This window comes from Poecilia mexicana, unplaced genomic scaffold (genome assembly GCF_051168715.1).
Source record: "Poecilia mexicana isolate PSO_F unplaced genomic scaffold, ASM5116871v1 scaffold_10, whole genome shotgun sequence".
Lineage (NCBI taxonomy): Eukaryota > Metazoa > Chordata > Actinopteri > Cyprinodontiformes > Poeciliidae > Poecilia > Poecilia mexicana.
The window spans coordinates 19,778,289-19,797,644 of NW_028263379.1; the positions used below are offsets into that span (position 1 = coordinate 19,778,289).

The 19,356-nt window shown below is 39.1% G+C and overlaps 4 protein-coding genes and 1 pseudogene across 4 annotated transcripts; all 5 read right to left on the reverse strand.

Annotated features, from left to right (window-relative positions):
• Positions 1-320: 320 nt before the first annotated feature.
• Positions 321-2,944, reverse strand: LOC148157066 (protocadherin gamma-A11-like; annotated as a pseudogene).
• Positions 2,945-5,460: 2,516 nt separating this feature from the next.
• LOC148157067 (protocadherin beta-15-like) lies at positions 5,461-7,929 on the reverse strand. The gene has a single exon (XM_088009727.1). The coding sequence runs from the start codon at positions 7,822-7,824 to the stop codon at positions 5,461-5,463; it is 2,364 nt and encodes a 787-aa protein (XP_087865853.1). The 5' UTR covers positions 7,825-7,929.
• Positions 7,930-8,444: 515 nt separating this feature from the next.
• On the reverse strand, positions 8,445-11,366 carry LOC148157068 (protocadherin gamma-A12-like). The gene has a single exon (XM_088009240.1). It carries the CDS (start codon positions 11,295-11,297, stop codon positions 8,880-8,882), a length of 2,418 nt encoding a protein of 805 aa, XP_087865366.1. The 5' UTR covers positions 11,298-11,366; the 3' UTR covers positions 8,445-8,879.
• A 228-nt stretch (positions 11,367-11,594) lies between these two features.
• On the reverse strand, positions 11,595-15,608 carry LOC106930593 (protocadherin beta-15-like). The gene has a single exon (XM_088009241.1). The coding sequence runs from the start codon at positions 15,590-15,592 to the stop codon at positions 13,022-13,024; it is 2,571 nt and encodes an 856-aa protein (XP_087865367.1). The 5' UTR covers positions 15,593-15,608; the 3' UTR covers positions 11,595-13,021.
• A 219-nt stretch (positions 15,609-15,827) lies between these two features.
• LOC148157069 (protocadherin gamma-A4-like) lies at positions 15,828-19,027 on the reverse strand. The gene has a single exon (XM_088009242.1). The coding sequence runs from the start codon at positions 18,699-18,701 to the stop codon at positions 16,308-16,310; it is 2,394 nt and encodes a 797-aa protein (XP_087865368.1). The 5' UTR covers positions 18,702-19,027; the 3' UTR covers positions 15,828-16,307.
• Positions 19,028-19,356: the final 329 nt, after the last annotated feature.

The following is a 19,356-nucleotide window of genomic DNA, read 5'->3' on the forward strand; positions in this document are numbered from 1 at the left end:
AGGAGCCAAAGAAAGACAAGCAGTGGAACCAATCATGAAAAATAGCATAAGTAAAAAACTGCAAAATCAGAATGCAATAAAAGGGCAAGACTTGAGTGCAAAATCACAGCTAGCAAAGAAGAAGAAACCACCTGAAAACCTAAAAAAGGATGTTCAGAAGTCACATCCAAATATCAATATTAAACTCAATCATGACCATGAACTTGTCAAATATACTTTGTATGTAAACATTAAGAAAATGATGTGGGCTCTGAAATACCTTCTTGTTCATAAACATGGTAAAAATCATTTATAATAAATACAAAATGAGTTTCATGAAATACAACGAGTTGTGACTAAATACAAAAAGATCTATAGATTCATACCTCAGGGGAATCATCACAGACTCCAAACACATCAGCAAAATCTGAAGGACTTTTCTTCAGGGTCTGGTCAGCAGGCAGCGTGTTGTCATTGTAAGACGACACAAATTTAAAGTCACTGGTTCTAGATCCTGTTGTCAGGTAGGCATCGTAATTGTAGGTGCTGCGCAAAGTTCCTGTGCCGTCAACATCTGCGTAATTAGGAGGAAGATAAGCTCCTGGTATGGCTACTGCTCCATCAAACAACAGTCTGGGCTTTCTCGTCCGACAAAACCTCACACCCAGGATGATGATGATGAAGGTCAGAAAGAAGGTGGACACAGAAACCAGCGCAATGATCAGATAAGAGGTCAGCTTCGAGTTCTTCTCATCATAAGAAATATCTTTCAGTTCTGGCACTTCAGCCAAGTTGTCAGAAATAAGTAAATACATGGAACAGGTGGCAGACAGAGAGGGCTGTCCATTATCTTTCACTGCAACAATCAGGTTCTGTTTCATGCTGTCAGATTCTGAAATGTCTCGCTGTGTCCTGATCTCTCCACTGTGCAGATCAATGCTGAAAAGTCCAGGATCTGTGGATCTGACTATGTGATAGGAAAGCCAGGCGTTCTGTCCAGAGTCTGCGTCCACTGCTATCACTTTGGACACCAGAGACCCTCCATGTGCAGCTTTGGGGACTAACTCAGTCATGAAGGAGCTGCCCTCTGGTGCCGGTACAGGATCTGAGGAGAGTTGTCATTTAAATCAGATATGAACACACTGACAGTCACGTTGCTGCTGAGAGGAGGAGAACCATTGTCTCTGGCCATCACTTGGACTTTAAAACTCCTGAACTGTTCATAGTCAAATGACCTCACAGCGTGGATCACTCCTGTGTCTCCATTAACAGATAGATAGGAGGACACAGAGGCACCGTTCACCTCACCAGGTAACAGAGAATAAATCACTGTACCGTTTTGTCTCCAGTCAGGATCTCTAGCAGAAACAGTACATAAAGAGGATCCAGGTTTGTTATTTTCACTCACATATGCGCTGTAGGACTGTTCCACAAACACAGGTGGGTTGTCATTGATGTCAGCTACAGACAACTGAATAGCTTTAGAGGAGGACAGAGGTGGAGAGCCCTCATCAGTGGCAATGACTGTAATGTTGTAATCAGATACTAGTTCACGGTCAAGTTGTCCTGTGGTCACCAGAGAATAATAGTTTTTAATAGAAGGAACCAACTTAAAAGGGACATTTTCCTGGATGGAGCAGCGGACCTGTCGGTTATTCTCAGAGTCTCTGTCCTGCACATTAATGATGCCCACCTCTGTACCAGGTGGAGTGTCTTCTGGTATTTGATTGGTCAGTGATTTCAGACTAACAAGAGGGGCGTTGTCATTCACATCAGTGATAGAAATAATGACCTGAGCATAAGATGACAAACCCAGACCATCCTTTGCTTTAACGCGTATTTCATAAGATGTTGTAACTTCAAAGTCTACAGTATCCATTACACGTATTTCCCCTTTTTTACTATCAATGCTGAATATTTTCATCACTTCATCAGCAACATGTCCAAAATCATAAGTCACATCTCCATTCACTCCCTCATCTGCATCAGTTGCGCTCACTGTTATCACTACAGTACCTATAGGAGAGTTTTCAGGCAGACTGGCTTTATAAACGGCCTGGCTAAACACTGGGGCGTTATCATTAGCATCCAGTACAGTTACATGAATGACCACTGTACCTGATCTCTGAGGAGATCCGCCATCTAAAGCTGTAAGGAGTAAATTAATTTCCTTTTGTTTTTCTCGATCAAGTTCTTTATCCAAAACAAGCTCTAATATGTTTCCATTAGCAGCTAGAATGAAATTTTCGTTTTTCTCAAGGCTATACTGCTGAACTGAATTTTGTCCGACATCCGCATCGTGCGCCTCCTCGATTAAAAAGCGAGCTCCCCTGTCTGCCAGTTCATGAATTTCTAAATCTATTTTTACTTCCTTAAATACTGGAGCGTTATCATTTATATCTTGAATATGAAGACTAATCCGGTGCAGCTCCAGAGGATCCTCCAAAATGAGCTCCTGTTTCAAGATACATGAAGCCTTTTTGCCACAAAGGCCCTCACGATCAATCCTCTCCACCACAATCAGCGCTCCGTTTCTCACGTTGATGTCACAGTAACGTTTATCGCTCTCCTCGGTGTCAATGCGGGCTCTTCTGGTGGACAGCGCACCTGTCTGCAGCCCGAGATCCTTTGCGATATTTCCAATAACTGAACCTCGTTTCATCTCCTCTGGGAAAGAATAGCTCTGTTCTCCATGCGCGAAAAAAAGGAAAAAGGAGAAACTAACCAGCAATGGAAAGATTACCATTGTTAAACCCGTTTTCAAATTTTAGTTCTCAATGGGTTTAGGTCGTAGTTTCTTAAATATGACCGGATGACACGAAACGACGAAATGCGTCAATTCAGCGATACTGCTTATTAATGTAGAGCAGCTCTAAAGCGCAAATCCGGGAAGTTAACAAAGGAAGGAGGGATGATGTTATTTTAGGCTGGTATATAGCGACATCTTGAGCTCAGTTGAGCAACATTACTCGTTTTTAAACATTGTAAAAAACTAGTAGTTGTGTTCAAAAATTTGGAACCATTTTCCTTTCAGATGATTTAAAATGAATTCGAATCAGACAATTAGGTTTGAAAAGCATGAAAAATCTATCAAGTCTTATCCAGGAACACCAACACAAGTCATCCTAATGCACTTCCTTTTCCCTTTACTCTGTAAGTGACCATGACGTAAAAGTAATCTATAACAGAAGTTTTAACTTCTGAGACTATAAACGGTTATCACCATGTAACGTATGCAGTGTTGTACACCTTCATTTTTTACTGTTCAAAAACTGGAAGCAAAAAAAGTCTTATGTAATTAAAATGTAAAATCTAACATGTTACCTAGCTATTAAATTGAAACTGTACTTTGAAAAAAAATCGTACTTTCTAAATTTTAAATAGATATTGTCATTTAACTAAAGTAGTATTGTATGTTTCTATTTACTCTGTTCCTAAGGTAGCATCAGTAAATTACTGCATTAATGCAAAGTAAATCACAAAGAAATATTCAAAAGGTATAAGGAAATTGTAGTGTAAAGTAAGAGGTTTTTCCATGTTCTTAAACACATATTATATTATAATTCACATTGGATTTTATATCATTTTCAATTAACTAGTTCATAAACTTGCAATATTAAAACACTGCGTTATCACCAAGTAAAGCACATAACATTATACAGCAAGAAAGATGAAACTCTACTGTAAAAGAAAACAAGTCATGTTTTTATTTATTTATTTATTTATTTATTTATTTATTTATTTATATTTTTAACAATTATTACTAAGTCACTCACTCTGGATTAGTCTTTTAGACACAAAATTCTTAAAAATATTAAAAGTTTTTCTGACATGGCTGACAGAAAAAAAGGTTTGTTCAGATTGAACTAATGAAAGTGAAAGTCAAACATCTAAAAAAGAAATAAAATAAAAAAAAACCTTCTTCCTAAACTTTCTAAGTAGCACAATAGAATTTCCCCACTTGGTCTGAGAACACGTATGAATCTAAGAAAACTAGGTTTGCTATCTTAAGATAAATTCAAATGATTTGTTCATTAACAAATCATTTGATGTAACTACTAAATGTAACTAGTTTCCTCCTAAAGAAATTTATTCGTGAAAAAATAACAATTCAATCATCACTGGCATTACTTACAAAAAAGAACAAGCCACATAAAGCCTGTATTCAAAACAAGAAATGAGATTGAGACTACGTAAAACTTAAAAACAAGAGAAAAGAAAAAGAAAGAGCAGTGGCGCAGGCTCTTTGGAAGAGATGAATCCCAAGTTAAGTATATGCACAATAACCAGAGAAACAACCGTTAAAAACAATTGTGCGAGTTGGATGTAGTCTGGGAAAATGGACTTAGGCCAGTTAGACATCAGCCTAACCACAGAAAAAAAACACAATATCCATTCCTCACAATATGCTATAGCATATTGTTATTCATGATGCAACAATAAGTCAAGACAATGACCCAAAGAAAAGGGTCACAAAGCAACTGTAGCCGCGCCTCCTAAAGACAAATGAAAAATAAGGGTACTATGCATTATAAACAATGAAACACTTAAATTAAATCCTAATTTATTACAAACACAGGCATCAATGAACTAGTAAATCTAAATGGTACACAGCAAATATTATTCTGAAAACAAATTACTTTAGACCACACCATCAGATGTTTTTATGAAATGGATTTCAGGACCAAGGATAGAGGAAGAAACAGAAGCTCTGGTTCCTTTCATCAAAAAGCAAGAGGATGATTAGAAAAAACAGCAAAAAATATAAAGAAATTTGTAAGATTTGTGTGGAAAATCATAGCTATAAAAGAAACCCCTTCAAAACCAACTTTGAAAATGTATCAAAAGAAAGCATGAGAGAAAGTCTGGCTTAAAACGAGCAAGCATTTTACAGTAAATATCATTTGTTAGTGATGATTCCGAGGTTGAGCTTTTCAACAGTATGCAAAATAATACACCAGAAAAAAAGACAAAATAGCACCGTAGACTCATTCTAAGAAGATTTAAAGTAGACCATGCTTCATCTGCTCTGATGAAGTGCAACAAAGAGACAACAAACTGACCCAAAAAATAAGCAATCCATTTCTCACATATATAGCATCATGGAGCTTGTCATTTATCACTACAACAAGATGATAACAAAAACCAGACAAAAACATAATTCCTTTGAATCTTTTGCCATGAAAGCTTTAAATGTACATTTAATAGGTTCACTTCATAGGCGACTATTTGCAAAAGGACTTTGACAAAATAAAGATGATAGGTATAGTTAAGAAGTCAGATCCCAAAAAGCAATCATGAACTCAATCGTAAAAAATTAACATGTATAATTTACATTTTGAATGTAGACTTTAAAAAGAGTAGATTGATCCTGAAATACCTTCAAAAACATGAAAATATGAAGAAAACAAATAATGAAGACATAAAAGAGTTTCAAGAAATAAAAGAGTGTATTGATCCAATCTGGAAAAATTTATAGATTCATACCTCTGGGGAATCATCACAGACGCCAAAAACATCAACAAAGTCTGATGGACTTTTCTTCAGAGTCTGGTCAGCAGGCAGCGTGTTGTCATTGTAAGATGATACAAACTTAAAGTCACTGGTTCTAGATCCTGTTGTCAGGTAGGCATCATAATTGTAGGTGCTGCGTAAAGTTCCTGTACCGTCAACATCTGCATAATTTGGTGGTAGATAAGCTCCAGGTATGGCTACTGCTCCATCAAACAACAGTCTGGGCTTTCTCCTGCGACAAAACCTCACACCCAGGATGATGATGATGAAGGTCAGAAAGAAGGTGGACACAGAAACCAGCGCGATGATCAGATAAGAGGTCAGCTTGGAGTTCTTCTCATCATAAGAAATGTCTTTCAGTTCTGGCACTTCAGCCAAGTTATCAGAAATAAGTAAATACATGGAACAGGTGGCAGACAGAGAGGGCTGTCCATTATCTTTCACTGCAACAATCAAGTTCTGTTTCATGCTGTCAGATTCTGAAATGTCCCGCTGTGTCCTGATCTCTCCACTGTGCAGATCAATACTGAAAAGTCCAGGATCTGTGGCTTTGACTATATGATAGGACAGCCAGGCGTTCTGTCCAGAGTCTGCGTCCACTGCTATCACTTTGGACACCAGAGATCCTCCATGTGCAGCTTTAGGGACTAACTCAGTCATGAAGGAGCTGCCTTCCACAGCGGGATACAAAATCTGAGGAGAGTTGTCATTTACATCAGATATAAACACACTGACAGTAACGTTGCTGCTGAGAGGAGGAGAACCATTGTCTCTGGCCACAACTTGAACTTTAAAACTCCTGAACTGTTCATAATCAAATGACCTCACAGCGTGGATCACTCCTGTGTCTCCATTAACAGATAGATAGGAGGACACTGAGGCACCGTTCACCTCACCAGGTAACAGAGAATAAACCACTGTACCGTTTTGTCTCCAGTCAGGATCTCTAGCAGAAACAGTACATAAAGTGGATCCAGGTTTGTTGTTTTCACTCACATATGCGCTGTAGGACTGTTCCTCAAACACAGGTGGGTTGTCATTGATGTCAGCTACAGACAACTGAATAGATTTAGAGGAGGACAGAGGTGGAAAGCCCTCATCAGTGGCAGTGATTGTAATGTTGTAATCAGATACTAGTTCACGGTCCAGTTTTCCTGTGGTCACCAGAGAATAATAGTTTTTAATAGAAGGAACCAACTTAAAAGGAACATTTTGCTGAATGTAGCAGCGAACATTTTGGCTGTTATCAGAATCTACATCCTGTACATTAATGATGCCCACCTCTGTGCCAGGAGACACATTTTCAGGTGTTGGGTATGCTAGAGACTTTACATAGATAACAGGCGAATTGTCGTTTACATCGGTGACATGTACAGTCACTTTAGTGTAAGATGACAATCCCAAGCCATCTTTCGCTTTAATGCGTAGGTCATAATTTGAAACTGTTTCAAAATCTATCTCGCTAATTAGTTTTAATTCTCCTGTCTTATGATCCAGGCCAAAAACGTTCTTTACATTCTCTGAAACATGTCCAAAATCATAAGTCACATCTCCATTCACTCCCTCATCTGCATCAGTTGCGCTCACTGTTATCACTACAGTACCTATAGGAGAGTTTTCAGGCAGACTGGCTTCATAAAGGGCCTGGCTAAACACTGGGGCGTTATCATTAGCATCCAGCACGGTTACATGTATGACCACTGTACCTGATCTCTGAGGAGATCCGCCATCTAAAGCTGTAAGGAGTAAATTAATTTCCTTTTGTTTTTCACGATCAAGCTCTTTATCCAAAACAAGCTCCACTGTGTTTCCATTAGCAGCTAGAATGAAATTTTCGTTCTGTTCAAGGCTATACTGCTGAACTGAATTTTGTCCGACATCCGCATCGTGCGCCTCCTCGATCACAAAGCGAGCTCCCCTCACTGCCGACTCTCTAATTTCAAATTTAAACGACGCTTCGTTAAACTGCGGTGTATTATCATTAATATCTTGAACATGCAAACTGAAAGGATGCAATTCCAGAGGGTTCTCCAGCACGATTTCGCGTTTTATTACACAAGACAATCGTTCTCCACACAGCTCCTCTCGGTCAATTCTGTCGGAGATAATTAAATCACCTGTGCTTCTATTGATATCACAATATCGCTTCCGATTCCCTGCAGCATCAACGCGAGCATTCCTAAGTGACAATTTACCCACGTCCAGGTTCAAATCCTTCGCTATATTTCCAATAGAATATCCACGTTTCACTTCCTCCTGCACTGAGTAGCTCACGTCTCCATTCACTCCGTAAGAGAACAAAAAGAGGAGATACAAAATTCGATGCTCCATTGTTATAGTTTGGAAATGTGTCTAAAACATAACAGCTTCCTTTGGTTATATTCCACAAATAAACAGCGGTAGAAGTAACGCAAAAAAACACAGGCTATTCGAGAGCTTCTCAATCTGTCTGGATGGGCAGATTGAATTGTAAGGCTTTCTTACATCTAAAACAGCATGGGGAGGGAAGAACAGCCTTCTCATATAAAGGCAAATAGTGACACCTTGAGAAAGAGGAAGAAACAGCACCGTTCTCAGTATAAAAGTCTGCCTTTGAATAAATATTTTCTTCTTTAGTATAATTCGTCCTCTAAGCGTTCTTAAAGGAAAAAACAATGGACAGAGCTGCAGAAATCTTTCTTGAAAGCAATAAGAAGTCGGAATAATTTCTGGTATTCACTTCATCAGTATGGTAAGTGCTAAAATCATGCAAAAGAAATCCGTAGGGTTTACGTGTATGGAAAGTGAAACAGACAAAAAGTTCCACAATAAAATTTTTTGTCTCTAGGTACTCTTTAAAGTCTCTCTAAGAATAATCATTAAGGCAGTAATGTTAGTGTGTGTGTTGTTCATAATTTGAACAAAAAAAAAAGTAATCACCCTTCCTTAATTTAATTGCTAATACAAGCATGTTGACAAACAGATTTATTTTATTTTATTTTTTATAGATTTGGAAACATATCTCTAAAGTACAACATAAATAGGTTTTGTTCAAAGGAACAGTAGTATGGCATTATCTTTGTCATACCATTACAAAGAAAATAGATCAAAAAGTGTACGTGGGGGTTCCATAAGAATTTTTTACCACAAGATACACCAAAACCTGATATTGTACAAGTTTTTAAAGATAAAAGCAAAGCAAGTACTATTGTTGGACGTTTAAAATTGGTGTCAGTGCATACTAAATGCAATCTTCTGTCATACTTTTTTCTTTTTTTTACTGGGTTACTGATTTCCAATCTTTAAAAGAAAACATTAGATAGCTGCAAATACCTGGATATAAAATCAAACTTGTAAAAACATAAGATATTGCATGAAATATTACAAATACAAAAACTCAAGAAGTATTAGTACGTCAGACAGGTTCCTACCTCAGGAGAAACGTCACAGCTGCCAAACACATCAGCAAACTCTGATGGACTTTTCTTCAGAGTCTGGTCAGCAGGCAGTGTGTTGTCATTGTAAGATGATACAAACTTAAAGTCACTGGTTCTAGATCCTGTTGTCAGGTAGGCATCATAATTGTAGGTGCTGCGTAAAGTTCCTGTACAATCAACATCTGAGTAATTGGGAGGAAGATAAGCTCCTGGGATGGCTACTGCTCCATCAAACAACAGTCTGGGCTTTCTCCTGCGACAAAACCTCACACCCAGGATGATGATGATGAAAGTAAGAAAGAACGTGGATACAGAAACGAGGGCAATAATCAGATAAGAGGTCAGCTTCGAGTTCTTCTCATCATAAGAAATGTCTTTCAGTTCTGGCACTTCAGCCAAGTTATCAGAAATAAGTAAAAACATGGAACAGGTGGCAGACAGAGAGGGCTGTCCATTATCTTTCACTGCAACAATCAGGTTCTGTTTCATGCTGTCAGATGCTGAAATGTCCCGCTGTGTCCTGATCTCTCCACTGTGCAGATCAATATTGAAAAGTCCAGGATCTGTGGCTTTGACTATGTGATAGGACAGCCAGGCGTTCTGTCCAGAGTCTGCGTCCACTGCTATCACTTTGGACACCAGAGATCCTCCATGTGCAGCTTTAGGGACTAACTCAGTCATGAAGGAGCTGCCCTCTGGGGCGGGATACAAAATCTGAGGAGAGTTGTCATTGACATCAGATATGAACACACTGACAGTCACGTTGCTGCTGAGAGGAGGAGAACCATTGTCTCTGGCCATAACTTGGATTTTAAAACTCCTGAACTGTTCATAGTCAAATGACCTCACAGCGTGGATCACTCCTGTGTCTCCATTAACAGATAGATAGGAGGACACCGAGGCACCGTTCACCTCACCAGGTAACAGAGAATAAATCACTGTACCGTTTTGTCTCCAGTCAGGATCTCGAGCAGAAACAGTACATAAAGAGGATCCAGGTTTGTTATTTTCACTCACATATGCGCTGTAGGACTGTTCCTCAAACACAGGTGGGTTGTCATTGATGTCAGCTACAGATAACTGAATAGCTTTAGAGGAAGACAGAGGTGGAGAGCCCTCATCAGTCGCAGTGATTGTAATGTTGTAATCAGATACTAGTTCACGGTCCAGTTGTCCTGTGGTCACCAGAGAATAATAATTTTTAATAGAAGGAACCAACTTAAAAGGGACATTTTCCTGGATGGAGCAGCGGACCTGTCTGTTATTCTCAGAGTCTCTGTCCTGTACATTAATGATGCCCACCTCTGTACCAGGTGACACATTCTCAGGTATGGGGTTGGACAAGGATTTTACATATATTAATGGGGCGTTGTCATTCACATCCGTGATGTCAATGATCACTTTAGCTTCTGAAGACAGGCCATAACCATCTTTGGCTTCAATCATTAGTTCATACTTTGATCCCTCTTCATAATCTAATTGACCTGCTACAATTACTTCTCCTGTTTTTTCATTAAGTGAAAATATCTTTCTTGACTTTTCAGACAGTCGGCCAAACTCATACGTCACCTTGCCGTTAACACCTTCATCTACATCTTTTGCACTGACTATGATAACTGGAGTATTTAAAGGAGCGTTTTCCGGTAAACTGGCTGTGTACACAGCCTCGGTAAACACAGGAGCATTATCATTAGCGTCGAGCACAGTAACATGTATTAGTACAGTCCCTGATCTCTGCGGAGATCCACCATCTACAGCTCTTAGCAATAATTTCAATTCTTGCTGCTCTTCCCGATCCAACTCTTTATTTAAGACTAATTCTCCATATTTACTGCCAGCACTAGTCGTCTGAATGTTAAATACAAAATGGGGGTTTTGTTCTAGGGTGTAGCTTTGAATGGCGTTCTGGCCTATATCTGCATCGTGCGCTGCATTAATGCGATACCTGGCTCCTTTGGCAGCGGACTCGCTGATTTCCAGCTTCACTGTATCTTTTTGAAACAGTGGAGAATTATCGTTTATATCATCAACTTGAAGGGACAACCTATGCAGTTCCAGTGGATTTTCTAAAAGCAGATCAAATTTAAGAACACAGGTCGGCTTTTGTCCACAGTGCTCCTCTCTATCTATTCTTCCGGCGATCAATAAATCTCTGGTTCTCGGGTCAACTCTGATGTACTCCTTCTCGCTTCCTTCCATTTCTACACGGGCTTTACGAGCATCGATTCCCTGTGATTCCAGTCCTAAATCCCTGGCAACATTTGCGATGACAGATCCGTGCTTCAGCTCCTCTTGAACGGAATAGGTCAGTTCTCCCTGCGTGCAGTGTTCAACAAAAAGGACAAAGAGGAGCCCATAGATCCCGGGAAAACGTGTTTCACGCGCCATCTTCAGACAATAAAATAATCCGGATAAGTTTTCGGTAATGACGAATTTTCGATTACAATTTCAGCATTCAGTGGGTTTCGCTCCAGCTTTAGAGAAAGAAGACGAAATACTTCCCAGTCCTCATGGAGGATCGTGTGCAAAACATCTTCGGGGTTAAACGCGTTGCTGGTCTTTAGTGACACCTTGAGTATAGCTAAAAAAATTACAACTCAACAAAAGCTATCAAAATCACGATCTCTGTTTTGAAAAGAAAATGTGTCCATTAAAATATTAAATTACACAAAAAATGAATTTTCATTGAAGTAAAATTGGACACTTATTTTGTATCATTACCGTAAAGGGTCAATTGTAAAATGTTATTCCCGTGTAGTTATAACGCAGGAAGCGCTGTGAGTTTCCCAAAGTAGAATCTGAACTTCCATGTGGTTTTTCGTAGTTGAAAATTGTTATATCGGTCTGCGGAAATATAAATGGAAACGCCTTTCAAGTGAACGTGATGATACACGTTTGTTTTCAGTAAAGAAAAAACGTGGAAACACTGAATGAGAAAAAACAAACAAACAAACAAAAAAACTAAAGTAATCATTACCACGTCGGCTCCGTATTTCAATGAAATAAATTCTAATTCGATCTCACAAATATTTTCACGATTATCATGAACTACAACACACATTGCTTTGTTTTTTGTTGAGGTGTTTTTTTTTGTGAGGACAAAGTTAAAACACCAATAACTTGGTAAAAGTTTTTGAAGTATTCAAAGATCCAACCATTCAACCTTATTACTATTATTAACTTCATATTTATTTATTTTTTAATCAGAGATTATAACATGTAATGCTATGATCTAATGAGAAGGTATTGATAAAACTTTGATTTAAATGTCTTACGGCATGTTAAATAAGTGGGTTATTCATAAATTTCAACGACTAGTGAAGCAGTCAATTTCAGCACCCGGGACAGAGGCATAAGCAAAGCTGATATCTCATTTGGAGAAATCGGGGAAACCTGTGAGCCAGTAACTGGGGAACATACAATTCCGTTGTTGTCATACAACAACGGAAGTCGCTTTATGTCTTATCAATCTCATTTTGTGCTTTTAGCAGTAATCGCGGAAAGCGAGCATTCATATTGAACTCGGTTAAATTTTAACAATAAAACCCCCGCATTTTAATATTCACAGAAAAGTTTGTCAAAACATACTTGGAATGCAAAAACACAGAACACTGACAAACAAGCAAGCCGTAAAAATTTTAAACAATTAATGAATCATCTTGCCACACGCACCAACATGTGAATTGATGGTTTATAATATATGACAGTTTCATATTATGGATGTCGAACAAATTCTCAGAAGGAGAAGCCAGTGAATCAGTGAATAAAGTGCTCAAAACTACCTCAAGTGTTCAAATATGTTTTAGAAAACTAATGAAAAGTTATTCTGTTTGAAAGTGTGGAAAAATATGCATACGGTAATTATAGCTTAAAAAATGAAATAGGTTGAATTAAAAAAAGAGAAAACGATAACATATGACCTGACAAAATCAAAGAAAAAAAGGACACTGAATTGTATATGCATTATAAAATGGTTGAGTCAGACTAGAGCGAAGAATACTTGGTGAATGTAGGAAAAGTGTGGGGATAAAAATGACTAAAGAGGTAGGGAGTATCCATGACGGAAATTCCAAAGTATTCAAAGGGATGACAAACGAAGACGAGCATAAAAATTAAAAGAAAAAAATTGTTGAGTACGTTATTATATAAATTTTGGTGAAAATATCTCTGAAAAATGAAAAACGTTTGAGAATCCTCCTATGAGAAGTGGTATGAAAAATGAGTAAATAAATATGAAAAAGAGCGACCATGAAGTTATTAGGGAGGAAAACGAAACATATATATTTTTGTTTTACCTCCGGAAAGTCCTTGTTGTCTCGGAACACATCGGCAAACTCTGTCGGACTTTTCTTCAGAGTCTGGTCAGCAGGCAGCGTGTTGTCATTGTAAGACGATACAAACTTAAAGTCACTGGTTCTAGATCCTGTTGTCAGGTAGGCGTCATAATTGTAGGTGCTGCGTAAAGTTCCTGTGCCGTCTACATCCGAGTAATTAGGAGGAAGATAAGCTCCAGGTATGGCTACTGCTCCATCAAACAACAGTCTGGGCTTTCTCCTGCGACAAAACCTCACACCCAGGATGATGATAATGAAAGTCAGAAAGAAGGTGGACACAGAAACCAATGCGATGATCAGATACGAAGTGAGTTTGGAGTTGTTCTCATCATGCGAAATATCCTTCAGTTCAGGAACTTCAGCCAAGTTATCAGAAATAAGTAAAAACATGGCACAGGTGGCAGACAGAGAGGGCTGTCCATTATCTTTCACTGCAACAATCAGGTTCTGCTTCATGCTGTCAGATGCTGAAATGTCCCGCTGTGTCCTGATCTCTCCACTGTGTAGATCAATACTGAAAAGTCCAGGATCTGTGGCTTTGAGTATTTGATAGGACAGCCAGGCGTTCTGTCCAGAGTCTGCGTCCACTGCTATCACTTTGGACACCAGAGATCCTCCATGTGCAGCTTTGGGGACTAACTCAGTCATGAAGGAGCTGCCTTCTGCGGCGGGGTACAAAATCTGAGGAGAGTTGTCATTCACATCAGATACAAACACACTGACAGTCACATTGCTGCTGAGAGGAGGAGAACCATTGTCTCTGGCCATCACTTGGATTTTAAAACTCCTGAACTGTTCATAATCAAATGACCTCACAGCGTGGATCACTCCTGTGTCTCCATAAACAGATAGATAGGAGGACACAGAGGCACCGTTCACCTCACCAGGTAACAGAGAATAAATCACTGTACCGTTTTGTCTCCAGTCAGGATCTCGAGCAGAAACAGTACATAATGTGGATCCAGGTTTGTTATTTTCACTCACATATGCGCTGTAGGACTGTTCCTCAAACACAGGTGGGTTGTCATTAATGTCAGCTACAGACAACTGAACAGTTTTAGAGGAGGACAGAGGTGGAAACCCCTCATCAGTGGCTATAATTGTAATGTTGTAATCAGATACTAATTCACGGTCCAATTGTCCGGTGGTTACAAGAGAATAATAGTTTTTAATCGAGGGAACCAATTTAAAAGGGACATTTTGCTGGATTGTGCAGCGGACCTGGCGATTAAGTTCCGAGTCTCTGTCCTGTACATTAATCATGCCCACCTCTGTACCAGGTGACACGTTCTCTGGTATGGGATTGGACAAAGACTTCAAATGAATAAACGGGGCGTTATCATTTATATCAGTTACTTCAATCATTACGGTTGCATATGAGGCCAATCCTAAACCATCTTTAGCGCTGATCTGCATTTCGTACAACGATTTCCTTTCATAATCAATAGTTCCACCTACTCTCACTTCACCTGTTTGTGGATTTAATATAAAAATTTGGTTTTCATCCGACACATGATCAAATCCGTAAGTGATTTCACCATTCGCTCCCTCATCTGGGTCCGTAGCGGACACTGTTAGAACAACAGAATCCATTGATGAATTTTCAGGGAGACTGGCTTCATAAACTACCTGGCTAAACACTGGGGCGTTATCATTTGCATCCAGAACAGTGACGTGTATCACAACGGTGCCTGATTTCTGAGGAGATCCGCCGTCAAATGCAGTCAGTAAAAATGTAATCGTGTTTTTGTCCTCCCTGTCCAGCTCTTTGTCTAAGACTAACTCGCCATATTTCCGTCCAGTTCCTTTTGATTTTACATTTAACTTAAAATAATCGTTTTCTTGTAGTGAGTAGCCCCGCACAGCATTGTCGCCAATGTCTGCATCATGCGCTTCATCAAGGAGAAACGTCGACCCTCTCGTCGCAGATTCTTGAATTTCTAATTTAATTGATTCCTCTTTAAACTGGGGAGAATTGTCATTAATATCTTGAATGTGGATGTTTATACGGCGCAGTTCTAAAGGATTTTCAAGCACTACCTCCTGTTTTACGACGCACGATGCCCTCTTCTCACAAAGTCCTTCCCTGTCCATTCGTTCTCCGACAATTAGATCCCCTGTCTTGACATTCAAGCTGCAGTACTTAACACCGTTATCCTCTGTCTCAATGCGAGCCTTTCGAACAGACAGCGTGCCCAGATCCAGTCCTAAATCCTTAGCAATATTTCCGACCACCGATCCTCGCTTCATCTCTTCTGGAATGGAGTAGCTCACGTCTCCACAAACAAGGTGGATAAAAAGAACAATAAAAGCAAGGCCTCGGCTCAAGTCATCCCCAAAGCTATTCATTTTTTTCCCTGAAAATACGCCACTTTTGAATGAAACTGTGAATAAAAAATCTTCAAATCTGTCTATCCTGCATTCAGAAAAAAGAACTTAAGTTGTACAGAATGCGTTATTTGTTATCTGCTCTCTAGAAGCAAATTCAAGCTATGCGCTGGCAGTTCAGGGAGGAGAAAGATTCTACCATTTCGTTTACTAGTACATACTGACACCATGAGTATTTGATGCGTTATGACATGTCTGTATTTTCATTTAACCTGCTTTAGCAATGAAACAGATTTTAACGCACACTTAAATTAATTTAAATAAATATGTTGATGTTGAATTATTCACTACCCCCCAAAATAACTATAACCTCTGACATTACGAAAATGATTTTGAGATGGAGCATAACATTATTGTAATAATAAGAAAGGTGCAAAAACCGAAAATAAGTCATATTAACCTCTTTTCAAAAGCAGGCTGAAAAAAAAAAAACATGCATTGTGTATGTCCTCCAAATTGGTCAAAACCTTAAAAGTACCATCGAATTAGTGCCTATCTTTGCAAATTAGAAACAATACAGGATGTAAGAAGTACAAAAGGCAATTAAAAAACCAGGAAAGGTAAATAATCATAGAAAGTTTACAAAAAAACACTACCAGTCTCGAAGCAAATAAAAAGGAGGATAAAATTTTCTCTTTTAAAGGTAGTTCTTTAGAACTAAGCTAACAAAAAATAATCATACCTCAGGTGCGGAGTCAAGCTCCCCAAAGACATCAGCAAAGTCTGATGGACTTTTCTTCAGAGTCTGGTCAGCAGGCAGAGTGTTGTCATTGTATGATGATACAAACTTAAAGTCACTGGTCCTAGATCCTGTTGTCAGGTAGGCGTCATAATTGTAGGTGCTGCGTAAAGTTCCTGTGCCGTCAACATCTGCGTAATTGGGAGGAAGATAAGCTCCTGGTATGGCTACAGCTCCATCAAACAACAGTCTGGGCTTTCTCCTACGACAAAACCTCACACCCAGGATGATGATGATGAAGGTCAGAAAGAAGGTGGACACAGAAACCAGTGCAATGATCAGATAAGAGGTCAGCTTCGAGTTCTTCTCATCATAAGAAATGTCTTTCAGTTCTGGCACTTCAGCCAAATTATCAGAAATAAGTAAATACATGGAACAGGTGGCAGACAGAGAGGGCTGCCCATTGTCTCTGACTGCAACAATCAGGTTCTGTTTCATACTGTCAGATTCTGAAATGTCCCGCTGTGTCCTGATCTCTCCACTGTGCAGATCAATATTGAAAAGTCCAGGATCTGTGGCTTTGACTATATGATAGGACAGCCAGGCATTCTGTCCAGAGTCTGCATCCACTGCTATCACTTTGGACACCAGAGACCCTCCATGTGCAGCTTTAGGGACTAACTCAGTCATGAAGGAGCTGCCCTCTGGGGCGGGATACAAAATCTGAGGAGAGTTGTCATTCACATCAGATATGAACACACTGACAGTCACATTGCTGCTGAGAGGAGGAGAACCATTGTCTCTGGCCATCACTTGGACTTTAAAACTCCTGAACTGTTCATAATCAAATGACCTCACAGCATGGATCACTCCTGTGTCTCCATTAACAGATAGATAGGAGGACACCGAGGCACCGTTCACCTCACCAGGTAACAGAGAATAAATCACTGTACCGTTTTGTCTCCAGTCAGGATCTCGTGCAGAAACAGTACATAAAGAGGATCCAGGTTTGTTATTTTCACTAACATATGCGCTGTAGGACTGTTCCTCAAACACAGGTGGGTTGTCGTTGATGTCAGCTACAGATAACTGGATAGTTTTAGAGGAGGACAGTGGTGGAGAGCCCTCATCTATAGCAGTGACTGTAATATTGTAATCATATACTTGCTCACGGTCAAGTTGCCCTGTGGTTACCACAGAATAGTAGTTTTTAAATGAGGGAACCAATTTAAAAGGGACTTTTTGCTGAATGGAGCAGCGAACCTGTCCATTATTCTGAGAGTCTCTATCCTGGACATTAATGATGCCCACCTCTGTACCAGGTGACACATTCTCAGGTATGGGGTTGGACAAGGATGTTATATCTATATCTGGACTGTTGTCATTTACATCAATAATATCAATGATAACCTTTGTCTCTGAAGAAAGACCGTAACCATCTTTGGCCTCCACAAAAATCTCATATCTTTGTCTGTCTTCATAATCTATACTCCCTCTGACAGCGATCTCCCCTGTTTTCGAATCAAGAGAAAATAAAGACTGAGATTTTTCAGAAATTCGGCTAAATTCATATATAACTTCACCATTGATTCCTTCATCTTTATCTGATGCACTTACTGTGATAACTTGAGTTTTTAAAGGAGAGTTTTCAGGTAACCTGGCTGTGTACACAGCCTCGGTAAATACGGGAGCATTATCATTAGCGTCTAGAACAGTAACGTGTATGACTACAGTCCCTGATCTCGGAGGAGATCCGCCATCTACCGCTGTTAATATAATTCTTAGTTCTTGCTGCTCTTCTCGATCTAACTCTTTATCTAAAACCAGCTCACCATATTTTCTCCCAGGGCTCGTCTGAATGTTAAGCACAAAATTGGGGTTTTGCTGCAGGATGTAGCTTTGAACAGTGTTCTGGCCTATGTCAGCATCGTGCGCAGCATTAATGCGATACCTAGCTCCTTTGTCGGTTGACTCCCTGATTTCCAGCTTAATAATATCCTTTGGAAAGATCGGTTGATTGTCATTTATGTCTAGTACTTGCAGAGACAAGCGATGTAGTTCGAGAGGATTTTCCATAAGGAGGTCGTATTTCAGAATACACGTTGGGTTTTCTCCACACTGTTCCTCTCTGTCTATTCTTCCCGTGACAAATAAATCTCCGTTTCTCAGATTAATTCCGATTATCTCTTTTTCGCTTCCTTCAACCTTGACCCGTATTTTACGAGCAGATAGTCTTCCCAAGTCCAGCTTCAGATCTTGAGCGATATTTCCAATGACAGATCCGCGTTTCAGTTCCTCCTGGACGGAATAGGTCAGATCGCAATGGGAGTATTGCAGCAGAACAAAGAAAAAAATAAGGCCGTGCCATTCTAGATACCGTCGTTTATGCATCGTCTTCAAGTTGGTCTACAAAAGCTACGTCTTCTTTGAATGAGGGTTAATGTATTTCCTAATAAGGTTCTCTACCGCGCTTGTCCTCAGATTCACATATTATAAAAGATAGGTCCAGCCCGACAATGTGTGGTGTGCAAAAGCAGTTGAAGAACATTTAAATCCAAAACGGGTCTATAGTGACACCGTGAGTTTAAATGATATTACAACGTCTCATCAGAAAAAGTGGATATTATTTTGAAGAGTTATCACATATTCCAACATTTTTAATTTCAAACTGTAAAATTCATTCAATCTGTGTTGCAAAAATGTTATAATTGTATTGAAAAAAATAATTGCAATTATTATTTTTTTCGTTATAAACCAATTAACTGAAAAGTCTTATTTTAAATATCTTAATGTTTTTAGCCTAAAATAATTATCGGTATTATTTCATTTATTTTCTTGTTACAGATCGTATTTCTATTTTTCTTTTTTTTTTCTCATGAACCAAAAAAAAATAATAATTCTTGTTCATCATTCTATAAATTCAGGAAAGTCGAATCAAGGAAATCAAACAGAAGCACAATAAAAAATAAACTTGTGTATTAGCGTTTGTGCGCATGCATATAACACAAATTTGTTAATTTCGAATCTAAAGCCAACGGGACGCGAA